The sequence below is a fragment of the Varroa destructor genome, unplaced genomic scaffold, assembly GCF_002443255.2.
Source record: "Varroa destructor unplaced genomic scaffold, Vdes_3.0 BEIS01000002.1, whole genome shotgun sequence".
Taxonomy (NCBI): domain Eukaryota; kingdom Metazoa; phylum Arthropoda; class Arachnida; order Mesostigmata; family Varroidae; genus Varroa; species Varroa destructor.
Genome location: NW_019211455.1, coordinates 23,715,993 through 23,732,591, shown reverse-complemented (window position 1 = coordinate 23,732,591; position 16,599 = coordinate 23,715,993). Strand labels below are relative to the sequence as shown.

The following is a 16,599-nucleotide window of genomic DNA, read 5'->3' as shown; positions in this document are numbered from 1 at the left end:
CTTTCCTTCCTTCTTTCTTTCTCTGTCGCTCTTTCTCTATTGCAACGAATTGAAAGAGTTTTATGAATGAGCGCACTCCTCGTTGTTGCTATTTTGTTCTTTTTACACGCTCATTGTATTACTGTGATTTTTAAAAGGACTAACGCTTGTCAGGGTCTATTCTCGCCGCCTTGTTTTTCATTGTGATTCTAGGATATATAGGAAAATTGGAAAGTCAGTGATTTTAGCGTTGATTTTTTGTAGCGTAGATATTGATATTTTTTAAGAGCGTTTCGAATTGTTTACGCTCGTACTTTTGCTGAGAGCATTTTTTCCTTGATCGACCTTAGACTATTTATCGAGAGCTTATTGTTTGCCATATTTCTATCCGAACCCCCTTAACTTTACGTTGTGCTTTTACGATGTCATTATAAACCGCTAAAGCTACATAAGAACAACGTTAATGGCATAAGGACATATCTAATTCTCTCTCTCCATCTCCCTACATATATAACGCGTGTGAACGGGTACCTTAACTTGTGTTACGTGGGTCCGGTTAATCCGTATTGACAAGTGTAACCTTTGCTCTCACCTAGTGCGATACGAGCACCGACAAGCGTCCATTTCTTCAGTAGCATTACCCTTCCCGTTACGATTCGAAACATTGTTAAACTCCCTAGAACAGCGGCTGAATCTTCTAATTGTCTATTGAACAGGTCTCCAGAAAACGATCAGATCGAAATCTGTAGGGTTACCCTGCTGGTCCGTGTAATTCGGTCACATGCAGTAGCGTTTCAGGCCATATATTCGCGTCTGCTATAGGCATTATTAGTTTATCATTCTATCAGCAGACGCCAATACGAGGGTAACTATAGCCATAATGTAACATTATATTAATGTCTTCGTTGTACCTCCTCTCCCCTCTTGACACGCATGCGTAGCGGAACAATAATAATTGCCGGTTTCCTAATGCATTCATGTCGTTACTTTTGTTACCTCTGTTAGCCTATGTATGGAGTCTCTGTGAACGTGCAATATCCGCCCGGGATAATTAATGCCATATCAATCACTATAAACTATGTTTTCGGTCGAATCGAACTGAATTCGCATGCTTGTCTACCTAGTCATTTGTGGCTATCGGTGGCGTCAGCGCGCGGAGCGACGCCTGCTGATGGCCAGGCCTAGACCTGTTTCATCCGCTTGTTATCCGCGAGTATCAATAGTTATTGTGGAATGGACGTCTGCGCGGCCAATGTCTTCGTAAGCCGTTGAAGCTCAGACGATTGAAAGGCGTTGATGTTAATGTTATAGTTTCTTTTGCCTATGTAATTATTGTTCTAATCGTAGCTGCTAGGTCTAGTTTGTATTGCAGCAGCGTTTGCCACGCTGATGTTGGCGTGTGACCAAGTTCCCGTCGTCGCGGCCTGTCTTCAGCTGCTATTACAGCTGGAGGAAAGAAAAATGCGAACGCGATGAAAATGGTGACAGTCCATTGTTACGGCTTTGCCGGAGGCCGCCGTCATTTCGTCTAATCACAAGCGTTTTCGTTGACCTTAAACGGGTGAATTTTAAGGGTGGTAATGTCAATTCGTCTGCCCGGACGTCCATCAATACCAGCTTCCGGCTTATGATAGAAGTTAAAGCTCGCGACTACAGATATTCGTAGACAAAAAATAGAGGCGATCCTTTTTTTCGTTCTATCTCACTCTATTAAATAATGGCCTGTTTCGACCGCAGGTGGAGTAGCTTCAACACCTTCGGCTTGCTCATAGGAATTCTTTAACGGTATTTTGTAATAGAAGTGCCCGTGTTTCCCGTCCACACAGATGCGCGCAGCCGGAGATCAGTGGTAACATGTCACGAACATAGTGAACCGAAAACGTGTTGAATTTCGTCGTCTAGTTACACAGCCTGGGTGTCTTTGATAAGGATAGACTTACGTAATCGAGTGCAGTGACAGAATAGGTACCTTATTATAGCCGTGACATGCTATTAAATCACTGTTATAATTATTGTTATTATTAAAAACACATTATCGATGTTGACAGCGTCGTATCGATAAGAATAGGTGCTTGAGTCAATGATGAAACTAAGATAAAATTGTAAAATCATCAGAGACTTTAAGAGGCGATGACTGCGACAGATGCCTAGTTACGCGCGAGTCCTTCTGGCTATTGATTTGATATTTGCCACTCTTTTCTAGCGCTTCACTCTGCCCACCCTCGGCCGAACAAGATCAACTAGAACGCGTCGTTTACGTAGAACTACAAAGCTAACCAACCTCCCTCATCAACATGTTGACGCCCGGACCGTTAAGAGCACTATTTTTGTTCTCCTATGATTACAACAATAGCGAAAACAACGGATGCCTACTTTTTCCGTTGTAACTAATAACTTGCACTCATAGTCGTCATATCTTTCAGCATTTTACCGCGTCAGAAGCCATACATCATCACTGTCACACGAGGGTACCATCTGTGCACGTTCTGCAGTAACTGAAATACGTCAAGCTACTAGAAGTAGCAGGAGCAGCTGCGGCGACCCAGTAGTGCAGGCGGAGCGTCAACGTCTTCGGTAACACACACAAAGCGACACTAGTACAAGCGTTAATAGTACAGTGTGATCAATATTTCGTTGTCGTTGGCCATGGCTGATCTCGTTGGTGTTGTCTCCCGCTGCCGCTTCTACAGCTGCGGCTTCTTCTTGTCTCCTTGGTTATACTTGCGCTGGCTGTCGTCTGTCGATTGACGCTTACGTCGCTGTTTAACGCCACTGCCGAGCCGAAATCGGGCGCCGCCGGCTGCAATTGTTCATTCGCTGACTCATACACGGCTGGCTGTTGGCAGTTCTCGTATTAGTTAGTAATGATAGCGTTAGCAGAAATACTGCGGCGCCAGAGATGACCCTGGTTACGGTATGCCGATAGAGCAATGGCCGGCGTCACCATTCATTACTACACAACCACTACAGATACTCATTGCCGACAGACTCCTACGCCCATTCATGGATTCTTCGCCCGCCGCCGCCGCCGCCGCCGCCGCTGCCGCCGCCGCCGCCGCCGCCGCCGCCGCTGCTTGTTGTTGTCCATGTTGGTAAGAAGCCAATGCTGCCGTAAACCATAATGATGATGCCGATGATATGGCGGTACGGTGAAGCAGCGAAAGAAACAGCAGCACCCGTCGCAGCGGTAAACAAGAACGATCTTTGTGAAATAATCTTTGTCGTCGTCTTTTTTTGATGAAGTTGTAGCTATTACAATCGATGGCGGCGGCGGCGGCGGCGGCGGCGGCGGTGGCGGTGTCAATGTCGATACACTTCAACGACGCCCGAGTTGTGAATTAATGCAGCGTACGTTTCGTATTCTCGTCGTGCTGATGGCACCAGCGACAGAAGCAGCACTGATGACTGCTGTCGCATCAACGTCATTAATGGCTTCGTAACAGCAGTCGTCGTAGGGGGTTGATGTCAGTAAAGCAGACGGGATGAGCGGGCAAGAAGAACCGGTGCCCGTCATCACCAAGTTGGGTCGGAAATCAAAATCGAAAAGTCTGAAGCGATAGACAAAAACGACAATACTGCAAAAAGCAGCTACTGCGGTACCGATCTATATAATATGAATTGGCCCGCGAGGTAACGTTATCGGTAATCGTCGCACCGTTGGTGGTAGCAGCAGCAGCAGCAGGGAATTATATCCGAAGCGACTGCTATACTCAATCAACTATTGTGTGAGTAAGTGAGTGAATCAATGAACAATCGCCTGTAATGGGACGTATGCTCTTATCCTTATGCAGCTGGCGTTCGTTGATACGCTGTAACACCGCTGTCTGGAGCCGTAGACACATTTGCTAATAGAAGCTGATCTAGAGTCGAAGATACACGCGGTAATCGCTCTAAGTAACGATTAGAATCACTGCATGTTGAGAGCGATAGGACATCCAAGGCTAGGCCTAATAGTCTAGTGTAGCCCATACATTAATACTGAGCGAACACGAAGCTCTTCACTGTCGCATGGCACTTCTCCTCACAGATCAAATACTTCATGTAATACCTCTATACATCCCTGTATTACGGGGCATTCGTAATGTTCCCAGGAACATGTTTTGCATATAGATTATTTAAATGCAGATTGTTATGTATAATAACCTCAGTGTGTGCAAAGTACGAAATATGCATTACTTTATTTATCATCACTTTTAGAATTGCCGATTGCGTTTACTTAAAAAAACGCATGTTATCGTTACGTTTGCACGTATTGTACGTTTATCCACCATGACTCCATCGATCCGTGTTGTCGCTATCTTCGGAACAGCGCCACCTTCCGCTGCCGTCTCGGCCGTAGTTCCGCGACTCCGTGGCGGTACGATTTGGCCTGGCGGCCCGATTGCACCATGCTTCAATCGTCCGCGAATTCACTGGTTTCCTCATAGTCGTAGTTGGGGCGGGACTGCAAGCGGCCAAACAAACAGAAATGTCAGAGAGAACGCGGTTACGACAAAGGTAGAGCTGTCGTGGTATTTTTGCTACTGCTGCCGCTGCCGTTCTAACCAGCGGGCGACAGGAGTAACCGTTGCCACAACAGCAGCAAAAGGGAGTAAATTAAGTTTTTTTTCTAGAGCTATCTTGGGAGGGGCTATGGACGCCAGCCACAAGCATGTACGCCAGTCAGTCAGCCATCCCATAGAGCGTTTACTACCCGGATTTTACCCGATTCAGATTCTAAACTTGAACAGAACCAGCTAGCATACTGCTAGTAGCAGTGCCAGAAACATTAATAATGGTCACTGTAGCCTCGTACTGATATAGTAACAGTATTCGAACGCTAGCAAAGTAGTTGTTAACACTGTTGCTATTATGACGTCCTGTCAGCGTGCTGGCTAGGGTAGCAAAGTAGTGATCGGAAGTTTGTTTTTTAACCGGTTTTTCACAGCTGTTGTTGGACGCTGATGATAGCGCCGATAATGAAGGGTAACTGCATCAATGAGGATGGTAGCCAGAAACTTGTTGGTAGGAGTAGTGACGTTACATTGCTGTCCAGAGACTGCCGCCGCCGCCGCCGCCGCCGCTATTGTTGACAGCGGACTCTGCTGCCAATAAACTGCTGATTAATCGTTAACTGCGAAGGCTACCTGTCGAAGCGATGAGACCTCTTTAAGACATATGCTGTCCTTTCCCATACAAACCCAACAGCCCAATTCCTGCTGCTTCCTTCGTAGCAGACTTTTTACCATCCACATCATTGTCGGAGTGATATCATCAGCATCGTGCGCTGTATCATTGGCGGGTCGTAGCTGCAATTGGCTTGTTGCAACCATTGTCACCGGCGCTACTTACGGCTGCCTCCCTCGGCAACATTGACGGCTCCAGCGGTGAACATCGACGTCAGAATGGGTGACGTATTCGGCAGTGAGATAACTTGTTGGTTGATTTACGGGCCCGCCGGCTGGCGTTCATGTTCATCTGTCTGGCATTTCATTTATGCTGATTCCGCCACTGCCTCTACAGTAAAGCTGATGCTGATACTATTCATCAGCTCTTTTTGTTCTTCATCAGCACTCGGTTGTTATTATTGGAGCAGCAGTGGGTCTACGCTAGATATTACTTCAGCTGCCAGCGGAATTAGCAAAAAAGGGACCGTTACCGATGTGGTATTCTCGGTGATTTCGCTGTCGCCCGCTCGAAACGAGACGGGACGTCATTGGCACCACTGGTAGCGATGGTAGCACCAGCAATAGCCATGGTACGACGGCGGCAGCTCCTCACAGCTTGCGGCATCTAATCGATACGTTTCGACTCTTACGTTTCGTTCCGACGTTCGCCGTTCTGCCACAGAACGAACTGCAACGGTCCATGCGCGGATTCGAACCCAAACCCCCACGTGTCCCTCAAATCTAGTATACAAACACGCCACCCACTATTCAGTCAGCATTGAGACGGAGACCGCAATGTCTACCGCTAATACTACTTAAATTACTATGATTCAATTGCGCTAGTAATAAAACTGCAGAGGATAGCATTCGTATGGACGACGACAACAGCAAGAGCAGCTGTTACTTCAGTAGCTGTAAAGGACAAGGGGGCTGAGGGGAGCGGCCGTAGAACACGGGCAAGCCGGCTGGGGTTACCCAGCGACCCTAGTGGCAAGACGGGCGCGCAACTAAAAGATAGGTCAAACCAGACCGTTTTGTCCGACTACAACACAGCATAGCGATGCGTTGCCTGTTAGCCCATCATGTCGCTATCGCATCAACATTGAATAGAAAGATGATGAAAGCAAGAGACTGCTGTTACATCTACGTCCAACTGGCGCTCGAGTGGTCGAAGTGCTAATAACAAACAGAGCTACCGTAGAAGAATGGAAACGATGATGAACGATAGCATCTATCGTTCACCATCATTGGTTACAGATATCTTAATATATGCTAATTTTTTTCTGCCTTCTGCTAATCATATCGTGACAGCGTTCATCTGTTATTATTGTTATTACTAAGACAGTAAACAACATATCGGTTTCTACTGTTCGAAATTGACCAACCGGATAACTGATATGAACTAGTAAAAACGAGATTTCATTGGGATAAAATTTTATAGAGTTGAGCGTCTTCGAAAGGGTTAAATTGAAGGTTTGACCCAAATAAAAAATGATCAGGACGTGAACGTTTAACATTTCAGAATTATTCAGATTCTATATTTTCTGAGAGTAAACGCATCGTTTGATTTGGAGAGTTACAGAGTGCCGAGTTCAAGCAACTAACCGAAGCAAAAAACCCCAGGGGGTGGTGGTGGTGGTGGTGATGAAAGTGGATGTACTAATGTAAATTTAGGCTGGTGTACGTCTCCTCTGTAGACGTACATTCCTATATGAAAGAATGCCGCCAAAGTTTAAATTGTAATTTCATCGATCAAAGTACAAAATATTTTACTTATATATATGTTCCACATGATAGTTAAGGGTGGTACGGCGTTCTTTAGCTAATGTATTCAACAGATAAGAGTTGAATTTCTGATCAAACTCACATGTATGTAACGTAATGCCATCTTAACTCGTATCATACAGAATATGTATGCAAAACGTACCACATCTTAGAATCGCTGAAGAGTTCCAATTCATTGTGTCTAGTGCCCAAGATAGATACAGTCCCTGCATTTGTACTGACCCAGCATATCCAGCCCAGTGTTGTGACGGCAACATAAGACACACATCGTCAGACTTCGCTGAAATGATGCCCATCTGATGTTTAGCACTGGATAATTCTATGTTCAGTGTCCTCAGACTAAAAATTATCAGTGTCATAGAATTTGCTCAACCGTGAACCATTTTACCCTGTGTTGTCTCCTTAAACGATTAAACAAATTCTATAAAACAAACTTTGCAAACTACCCACACAGAGGCCGACAAACAATGCACTGTGTATACATACATCTAAAACAAAGTAACGATGAATCCAGCTGTTGCTGTCTACTCAATGGCGAGCCGGAGACTTGCTTCTGCTCGCACGGTCGGATTGATCCTTGCGTGCCGTTTTCGCCCTCTAACCCCTCAGGTCGTTCAAGCAGCAAAAACAGAGAAGCAAAGTAACCGATGGGCATCCGTCGGCCACCGCTTAATTGTCGAAGTTGCTATCGTCTGAGTTTCCACTACCACAATTGCCATTGATATCATTACAGCCAGAACGATTTGAAGCGGCCATTGCGCGTTTGTTACTTGTCTCTAGTCTCAGCCACCGTTATCGATCTGTTGGTGGTAAAAGGGGCGGCAACGGCGACGGCGACGGCGACGGCGATGGCGGCGGCGGCGGTAGGAAAAAATTTGAAAGCGAGTTTCTAAACTGTGTAACTCTTGTGTACGGTAAGAATCAATACATAGTTACACCTCTTTCTCCGTGCTCACATGCATCTCAGTGCCTCTGGGTATATAGCTCGGCTTGATGTTTGCTCGAATGCCATTGCCGCCGTCACCGCCGCCGCTGCTAGCGCGAATGGTGATTATGATTCTTTCCATTCTGATGCTGCTGCTGCTGCTGCTATCCTTCGGGTGCTGCGCGTTGCTTAGCACTAGCATTAACGTAGCACCCTTTCCCTCTGACTCTCTCTATCTGCTTTTGCCATGGAACGCTCTAGAATGTCTTTGGAAACAGCTTTTGTGCCATTGTGGCCGCTGACTGTCATCGTGTTCCAATGACGGCCAGCGTCAGGCGACGATTGGAGATCACCAAGCACCAAATGTCGGATATCTGCGATGCCGCTGCTGTGACCACAGCAGCCGCTAGGAGCCGGCTGTGCAGAAATCGCGCAGTATAAACGTCAAGAAATTAACATGAGCATACAGATATCGAATTGGAACGACAGCAAGTAACCAGCGTAGCGGCTGCATATATATTGTCACGAGAGCGATGACGGAGAACGCGGGAAACGTGAAAAAGACGTACCAAGCCGTACACAGACATCAATCAAATACGTACGGGGCAATGCGATCGTAGTGCGTTGCAGAAGAGATGGCGGTGTATTAAACCGGACGATTTATTGCCAACACGCTTCGTGGAAATTGTATCACTAATAACACTCGAAATGTGCCACTGATAGAATGAATGAAATCTGGGGTGAGGGGAGAGAAAAAAAGAGACGATTAAGGGGGACAAGCGGAGCAACGTTCCGAAGCTTGTTGGCAACGATTTTCATTTGTAACTCATGGCGGCGGGTGGAAAATGGCGACGGGGCAACGGGTCTACAAGCAGAAGAAAGAATACGAAAACCGCATAACATTACATAGACGGAACGTATAATATAACTATGCTACGCAAACTTCGATAGAAATAAGGTAACATGTCTATAATTGTAGAACATCCTTCAGATGGAATGCAGAAGAAATCGTGTGGACATAGGTCGAACATAATGGGTTATGGAGTGTTTTAATGAGGGTCTGCTATTGGTGTGAAATTACACCACAGTGTTAACAGTTTATTGTCGATTGAACGATGCTGAGGTCTGCTAGGTCCCAATACAATAACTGTCGCACCTCAAACGGTGGGTCTCGCTGCAGTCAGTCCACCTGATTCAGTATTTTCTGCTTCTGTTAGCTAACAGAGATCTCATGTTGAGTATTTCAAAATACGGATCTCACGGCAAAACGGGAACGCGAAATTATCGAATTATAGCACGAACTGTAGTTATCGAGGCGATATCAAATCATCCGCGCCCCATTTAAGGTCAACAAAGAAATAAGCTTTATTCGTGCAAATAGTAAGTTAGTAGTTAAACGTTGTTTACATTATATCGAAGTCGAGGAAGAAAAGCAGAAAAATTAAGCCATGATACTTCCGACCTTATACTCTCTGGTGGTGGTGGTGGTAAGGTTCCCAGTGCGGTGGCGCGATGGCCTACTGCTTTCCTACTGAAGAACGACACTGAGCATAACGCAGCGCGGCTTCCACTGCTTCTGACCGCACAAGGTCACTATACGTTCGTCAGGTGCAAGAAGAAAGCAGTGGACGAGGTCTTTGCTGCTTAACTAAGGACACAATTAACTCCCTGTTTTGTTGTTCCTTGTTTTGTTGTTCACTTTAAATCGCTAGGCAGGATTACTTTTTGTCATCTACTAGCGTTGCCTTGTCCAGCTGTCGTACCGAATCCACTTCTTGTTCCGTGTAACAATCCCGTACAAAGAAACACACTGGAACTGACTCTGAGCTTCGAGGAGCTAACCAATAAACACACGCCTTTTCCTTTAATAATTAAATTGTAAGATGCCTACTTTTCGACTCTGTCCGCCTGATGGTTGTAGATGGTTTCTTATGGCAGAACCGATACAGCCAACGTTGAAGTGACAGCGAGCTAGAACTTTTCTTCACCATCGCGTCCATATCGGCGCCGTGAGGCAGAAGAAATCAGCCTGAGGAAAAGGACTGCGATACGAAACATCCCGAACGATACTTTTAAGGTTCTACGATATGAATTGAAACAGCTATAGTCTTAACGGTAGTATGAATTTCGCCGAGAATCTTCGTCGCGGTGTATTTGGGTTTGAACCTGAAAATCGAACGGACCTATTTAAAGAAAAGAGAATGTACACGGACCTTTTCAGCCATACACTTGAGTTATTTTTGGTGGGACGCCATTTTCGAAATTGCAACAAACAACAACTATCTTGAATGGCATAAAAAATGAAAGTTGTCAAAACTTTGTACGGTACCTACATAACAAAAACATTTTGTTGATTTCATTACATGTCGTTTATATGTCACTATATAATGCGAACGCAGCTGAGGCCGCCACGTGACGATACTGCTCATATTCACAACTTCATTTTCGGCTATCTGCACCGAAGCTCCGGTTTTTTTTCTCTACTTCACAACAGGCGAATCGAGCGCGTCGTGCTTGCCGTCGACCGGCACTTCTCGCGAGCTGCGTATCTCGGAACACGATCAACAGTATCTATACTGGGCATACAAACATGGTCATTTACCTAGTCACATACGCACTTTGTGTCTCGCTCAGTCACCATATCGTTTGGGCCGCTTTTCTACTTGTCCATATCGGTGCGATAAATGCTTTCGCTCTTTTCTCCTTTGAGTTTCCTTTCTGCAAAGAACTCTCTTACAGTGCTACATGGCGGCCGATGCATGCCGTGAACTTGGCACGCGTTGCTATGCCGCCGACGAATCCTTACGTGTACGGGGAGCTTGACTCGGAATCAAACTCGTCATGGCGACGGTCCGCTGGTGATTGCTACTAGAAGCTTTTGTAACAATTTTTTTAGAAATCTGAAAATTTTGCCACTCTAGAGCGCCTTTGAAAAAGTTTGGCTAGGACAATTCTCTACGATTATTAGGTTTCGAGTTCGATGGGTACATTGGAAAAGGCTGACGCAATTCTAGTAGATGTTCTTCTAGTTACCCGAACGAAAGAAACAGTTGGAATAGAAAATTTGTGGAAAAAAAAAGGTATTACTTCTTTTATTAAACATGGCGCCTATGAGCGAGCTGTTCAGATATAGAGCCCATTAATTCCTATCTGTTTGATTTGAAAAGCATGTTAGTAATGTACTTGTCTCCAGTAGGTACGCAATCAGCTCGAAGGCAGTCCTTTTTTGTTCTTAAGAAATGTTTATCAACTTTATCAGCTCTACGATCGTTTCTTCGGCACTCGATCATTCATAGAATTCCGCCATGAATATTGCTTGGCGTACATGTCCGAGCTAATCTTTCTCGGGAATCTTTTTATCACGCGGCAAAAAAAAAACGCGTTTCAGCGCACTGTTTTGACAAATTGCCCTAAATACAGTTTAAATTCAAATTCTTATCTGTAATACAAAAATGAAATGGTGTCGTTGTGTTCATGTATCGGTAGCAGGACAGAAATGCGGATACTTTTTTAGAGAAAGAACGTGATATAGGCGCAGGCATAGGACAAAAGTGAAAACCACGCTTCGACATGGTGGAAAGTACTGCGAGAGTGTCAGAGGAATAGCTGAATTAATAATATTGAATTTTCCTAGTTTGTCTAGTACCCTTTACGCTACACACATGTGTTATTTTAATCTAGCAGCGTCTCGAACAAACAAAACACTGCCAGTGTTGCATTAAAAAATACCCATTACTACTATTTTAATTTGGTAACATATTGATTATATAATACAAAAGAATTATACTTAAGTTGTACCTTAACACCGTTCTTTTAGGTGGCAGTATTTCGCTTTGCGAAGCCCTCTCAGTATGGAAAATCGTTAAATTCATGAGTTTACACAGAGTAAAAGTTCGAGGTCCGACCATGCTATTTAATTATGCGCTCCTTGTCCTAACTAAAATGAATTGCATTTGTTATTGGTAGTATTAATGGCCTGAGCCAAACTGTTAGACAATCGTTCAGACATGACTGCACCTCGTTTACGGTTATGCACATATATCCTGCACAGCCTCAAGCACCTCAGTAATCCGGTATTGAGAATTATCTGTTCGGGAGAAACATTATGGTATTGTTGGCGTTGGCAAAGCGGAAGTACAACCTCATTTGCATTCTGTTGAACAAATCAGAAGAAGACATGGCCATGCTATAGCTAAGCTTCTATCGAGAAGAGCGGCGAAGAGGAAATTTATCCGACGAAACAGAGCTTTTGTCGAGACCCCTAGAATTCCCGTTTGGCGCACAACCGCCTTTAACAAACGCACGAAGCTGTGTGTTTGAGCAAGCACAGCATGTGAGCGTAGTTGGGAGCTTCAGTCATAACAAACTTGAAATGATACGTCGAAGTATACATATAATAAGTCGAAGTGTCAGCTCGCTTTTTACACATAGATCAGCCAGTCTTTCTGTACTCGGGTACGAGAGCCTAGGATTTCAATAAACAAGTTAATAACAATATTACGTAGTTCCTGACAGGGTGGAAGGGATTTCCACGACGACTAGCAACAATCTATTGATAAGGAACGAACGACCCAATGAAACCTTAACGACTATAAAAGATCAGTACGCGTCACATTCGTTCTAATCATCATTGTTATTACTACAATAATTAAACAATAATTGCTGTTATGATTATAAGCTACACATACACATTTAACGCGTCGGTATTGACGCCACGGTCACACCACGGCTGTACGGCGACAGCGCCGCCTGTTATCATACATGGCAATGAGGCGGTCACGCGCGATCCGCGATGACTCACGAGGACGATTCCCCGAAGGTGGCTTGCCGTCCCCAGCAGTAGTGACACAGTAGATTCCAAAGAGTGATGGCGCCAAGCGGAATCCATCGTTGTATCTCAACGGCGCCCTGTGTTCGTTAAGTTCATCTCGACTTAGTACGGCTTGACTCGTACCGAATGACACGCAGGAGATGAAGGAGCGAACAGAGAGACGGCCACGACTGCGATGACTCTTTCATTCCGGTTAGCCATTGCTGCCGCTGAGCGACGCGTCTTTCCTCTCCATCTGGTGTTGTATTCACCGCGGCGTATTCTCGCTATCGCCGTCATTGTAACGCGTTTTCTGTTACAATATAATAATATATACAATCTATGTATGTAGATGCATACTATAGCGGAACGCTCACTACAAGTTTTGTCGTAGAGAAGCAGCAGCAGCAACAACAACGATTCGTCACCGCTGAATTGTCCGGACAATTGTCTCCGTGGCTAAGTATCTTTTTGGCATCGTATTTTGAGTTCAAACATCGACGGCATCAGTTTCAGCCCCTGCTGTTGCCACGGATAGATTCAATATAATAGTGCTATATGTAGTAACTCGTATGGGTGAGTGAACGTTCTTTTTTTCGTACGTTCATTTCAGACACCACTGATTCGTTCAGTAACCGTCGCACGGCAGACGCTTCCCTCACAGTTTCACGAGTGATGTTCGCTTCATGTTGAGAGCCGTCCCGAGCGTCGGACATAACGGAGCGAAATCTATAAATCTACGAGAGGCTAGACTAGAGAATACAAAAACGAACTGGGATAAATCTGACTTGGTCAGCTATATATAAGTGACGACAATATGTGCGGTAACAGGAAAACCGATAAATAAGTGGCATTTTTACGACACAGTATGCAGCCGTTGCATATAGGTTAGTTGGGGTTCTCATGGGTCAAGCACGATGATATATAAGGGTATAACTTTTCGTTTCGTTACTAAACGTTCATCTTGATTATAACGAGTTAACAATGAATAGGTTTTTCTTATACCAATCGAGTAATATCCTTCAGAAGATACATTAATTCCGCATCATTTTCGCAAACACGCGTGATCTGCTCAGGGCTAGCTGCCGTCAAATGTCGCTTGGTCATTTGCAGTAACGCCCACTTACATGGTCTCTGATTCAAGCTTGCGCTTTTTTTTTTTTTTTTTTTTTTTTTATATATCCATCACATCCGTCGTTCGGCTTATTGCTTTTCTCTAAGTACTTCTAAGTACTAGGATCAAGTTCATCCGGGGCACAAACATAACTTCTCACAGAAACTTCATTGATACTATAATTGTCACGCACCACACAAAATGTTCTGTTTTTTCGAGCACTGGCTGCCTTTCTCCGCCTAGTACGATATCTTTGTCTGATTAATATAAAATTATTGTTAATCCTGCGTTTTATAGCCTGGAATAGACGCAGACTTGAGCAGTTCGAAACGGCAATAGAGAACCTACCATGATCGAAATATCGGAAGCTTCGAGAGATAGCTTTTCATTGCATCTCGTAAGGACTAAAAGCTGCTATTTCGGCAAGCAGGAAGCAGCGTGTTGACCCTTGACAGATCTCATTGATGTATCAATAAGGGCGTCTGCCGCCACATAAATAAGGACCAGAAACAAATTAAAAACATTGTGATAGTACTGACATTAAAGAGAACTGCACTAGTTAGCTAGAGTTCGTCAGTCAGCAGGACACCGCCATACTAAACACTGCTTCTGCTTCACGATGATAGACTTTTTTTTACAGGTTTAAAAATGACTAATAATGACTGCGACACCCATACGGTCACTTGTACGCCATGGGAGGGTCGGGACTATACGTTTGCAACGACCAAATGCACAATCTGCTTTTTGAATTTTCGTTCGCTTTAACAATTTTTTATTGTTTAGTTATTGCTATTTTTGATGTCATCGGCTTAAAAGATGATTGTAGTTTTTTCGTTTGACAATCGACAGCCATTATAGATCGGAATATAACAAGCGTGGATAGCGCCGCCGGTATCTCGTTAGTGCGTCGCCTTTTTTGTATGATGAACGACAACCCAATGAGGCCCACCGTCGAGAAAAGGCTTTGCCTGTTGTTGAGTGTTTTCCAAAATGTAACCCATTATTGATTGTCCGACAGTCTTTTCGGAATGCGAGCATGATACATTACCAGGCTGGAGCGGATCGAGGCGGATCGATCCGATACCCTTTACCACCCCGTTGCCAGATCCACCAGCAACATGATTAATACAAAGGCGCTGCCCCACCAGACCATCGGCTAATAATAATAAGAATGTAGAGGTAACTAGCAAAGAATGTCTGCCAGCAGGTTCATTCTTTGAATGACGACAAAGACAATGACGACGGCTTTCTAAGACGCGACAGCGTCAACGGCAGCGGCAGCGGCAGTGGCAGCGGCAGCGGCAGCGGCGAAACTAACCGTCATCGATTAGGATATGTACGGCGATTTGGTACGGCGGAGCGTGAAACAATGCTAGACGCAGTGTTTGTTGCATTACAAATGGTATACGCGAATTCTACGGCCTGAGCTGTCGAGTGCGTATTGAACAGGCTTCGGGGGTGCGTGTCCGTGGTTCTAACAACCCGTAACAAACCTATTATTAGAGTACCGATTATCATCACCCATTAATAATACAAACTGCTTTGAGGTAATTCAATGAAGGAAATTAATGCGGTACTGTGACAGATTTGACAGCGGCAGTAAATTTTCGATACTTCTCCAGCAAATCTAATATAAATTTAATGCCGCTAATAACAGATCAGCGGTTCAACAGAAACGAAGACAATTTGAGAAGACAAAACTGTGCAACAGAGCAGATTTTAAACACGTAGTCTAAATGCGCAGGTATACGGCTGCTTGGCGGCAGCCTATTTCGAACCTTGTTTGATCTATAATAGATCGAATATGATTTTTCTTTTGCCGTTAAGAAAAATGTTTTTGCAATTATTTTGAACGATTATTCAGACAGACTTGGCAGGCAGGTTGGAGCTTGTGCCACTATTTCTCACTTGTAACACCGCTCCCGAACTGTATGGATTTTCTGCCTCAGACGAGTATCACACAAATCTTGCGTATCTGAGGATCCACTGACTGTTCAGCCACTTACCGGAAGAGAAATCGTAAATGGAAACGCTAGCTTACAATAGGTGACTGAAGACCCATTTTCGGATTCTGTAAATTACTTAAAACAAACATGGCGAACGAGATGATATCACTATGGGATTACGAATCGTTTCTCGTAATCGATACGACGGCGCACTGTGTGCGTCATCGGACGCGACACGAAGTCACATATAACGTCAACGTTCAGAATACTTGTACAGTGGATCTCTTGTGTTTTACTTGCGAGCGGGCAGACTTTTCTGAGGGAGAAACTTCTTAGCGATACACTCCGCATCTCTGCTTAATTGGAAGGAAGGTAGCCTATAACTACCACTGCTTAAGTAACCGCAGCCACGTTCATGGATCCCAGCCAGACTTGCCGTTTCCGTCGATCCGTCCGTGCGTCCTCGTCCGTCTGCCCGCTATAATTACTTCGGCTTTTCCATTATTATTAATATTATTGACAGCCTCGCATATATGCCTTAAAAAATGCTTAAACGTAGACAGCTCAAAAACACTAGGACAACTATATAGTATGCGTGTGGAAGAGAGAGAGTATATGTGTGTACTACTAACACCTTAGTGAGTGGTGGTAACGAGGAAAACAGGAAGCTCAAAAACTAACGCCACTGTTACCGCAATATAGTTGCTTATGTAATTTTTGTGTTTTAGCTATGGTTAGCTGTTGTTAATTTTTGTCTTTTCTGTGTTGGATTAGACATACCCGTGTTACAACAAGTATATATATATATATACTCGTTGTAACGTATAACCATTAATACATGTTTTCTTTTTTGCTCCCTATTTTTGGGAGTTTTAATTACTTCTGTTTTTATA

The 16,599-nt window shown here is 44.4% G+C and overlaps 2 protein-coding genes across 12 annotated transcripts in view; one reads left to right on the top strand and one right to left on the bottom strand.

Moving 5' to 3' along the window:
• LOC147757548 (uncharacterized) overlaps nt 1-16,599 on the top strand; it is a 145,123-nt gene that overhangs the window by 60,331 nt on the left and 68,193 nt on the right. The window lies entirely within an intron of this gene.
• The window catches only part of LOC147757549 (uncharacterized), a 69,387-nt gene continuing 56,919 nt past the window's right edge, over nt 4,132-16,599 (bottom strand). The window contains exons 1-3 of one of the 5 annotated variants that reach the window (XM_086981084.1): nt 7,398-8,118; nt 7,054-7,191; nt 4,132-4,423 (exon numbers count right to left, since the gene is read on the bottom strand). In XM_086981084.1, the coding sequence (XP_086837210.1) occupies nt 4,401-4,423; nt 7,054-7,191; nt 7,398-7,566 (330 nt within the window). In that variant the 5' untranslated portion in view covers nt 7,567-8,118 and the 3' untranslated portion in view covers nt 4,132-4,400. Of the gene's footprint in view, nt 4,424-7,053; nt 7,192-7,397; nt 8,121-12,524; nt 14,801-16,599 lie in introns of those variants that run through there. The other 4 variants (XR_015321914.1, XM_086981083.1, XM_086981086.1 and 1 more) reach the window with 4 other exon arrangements.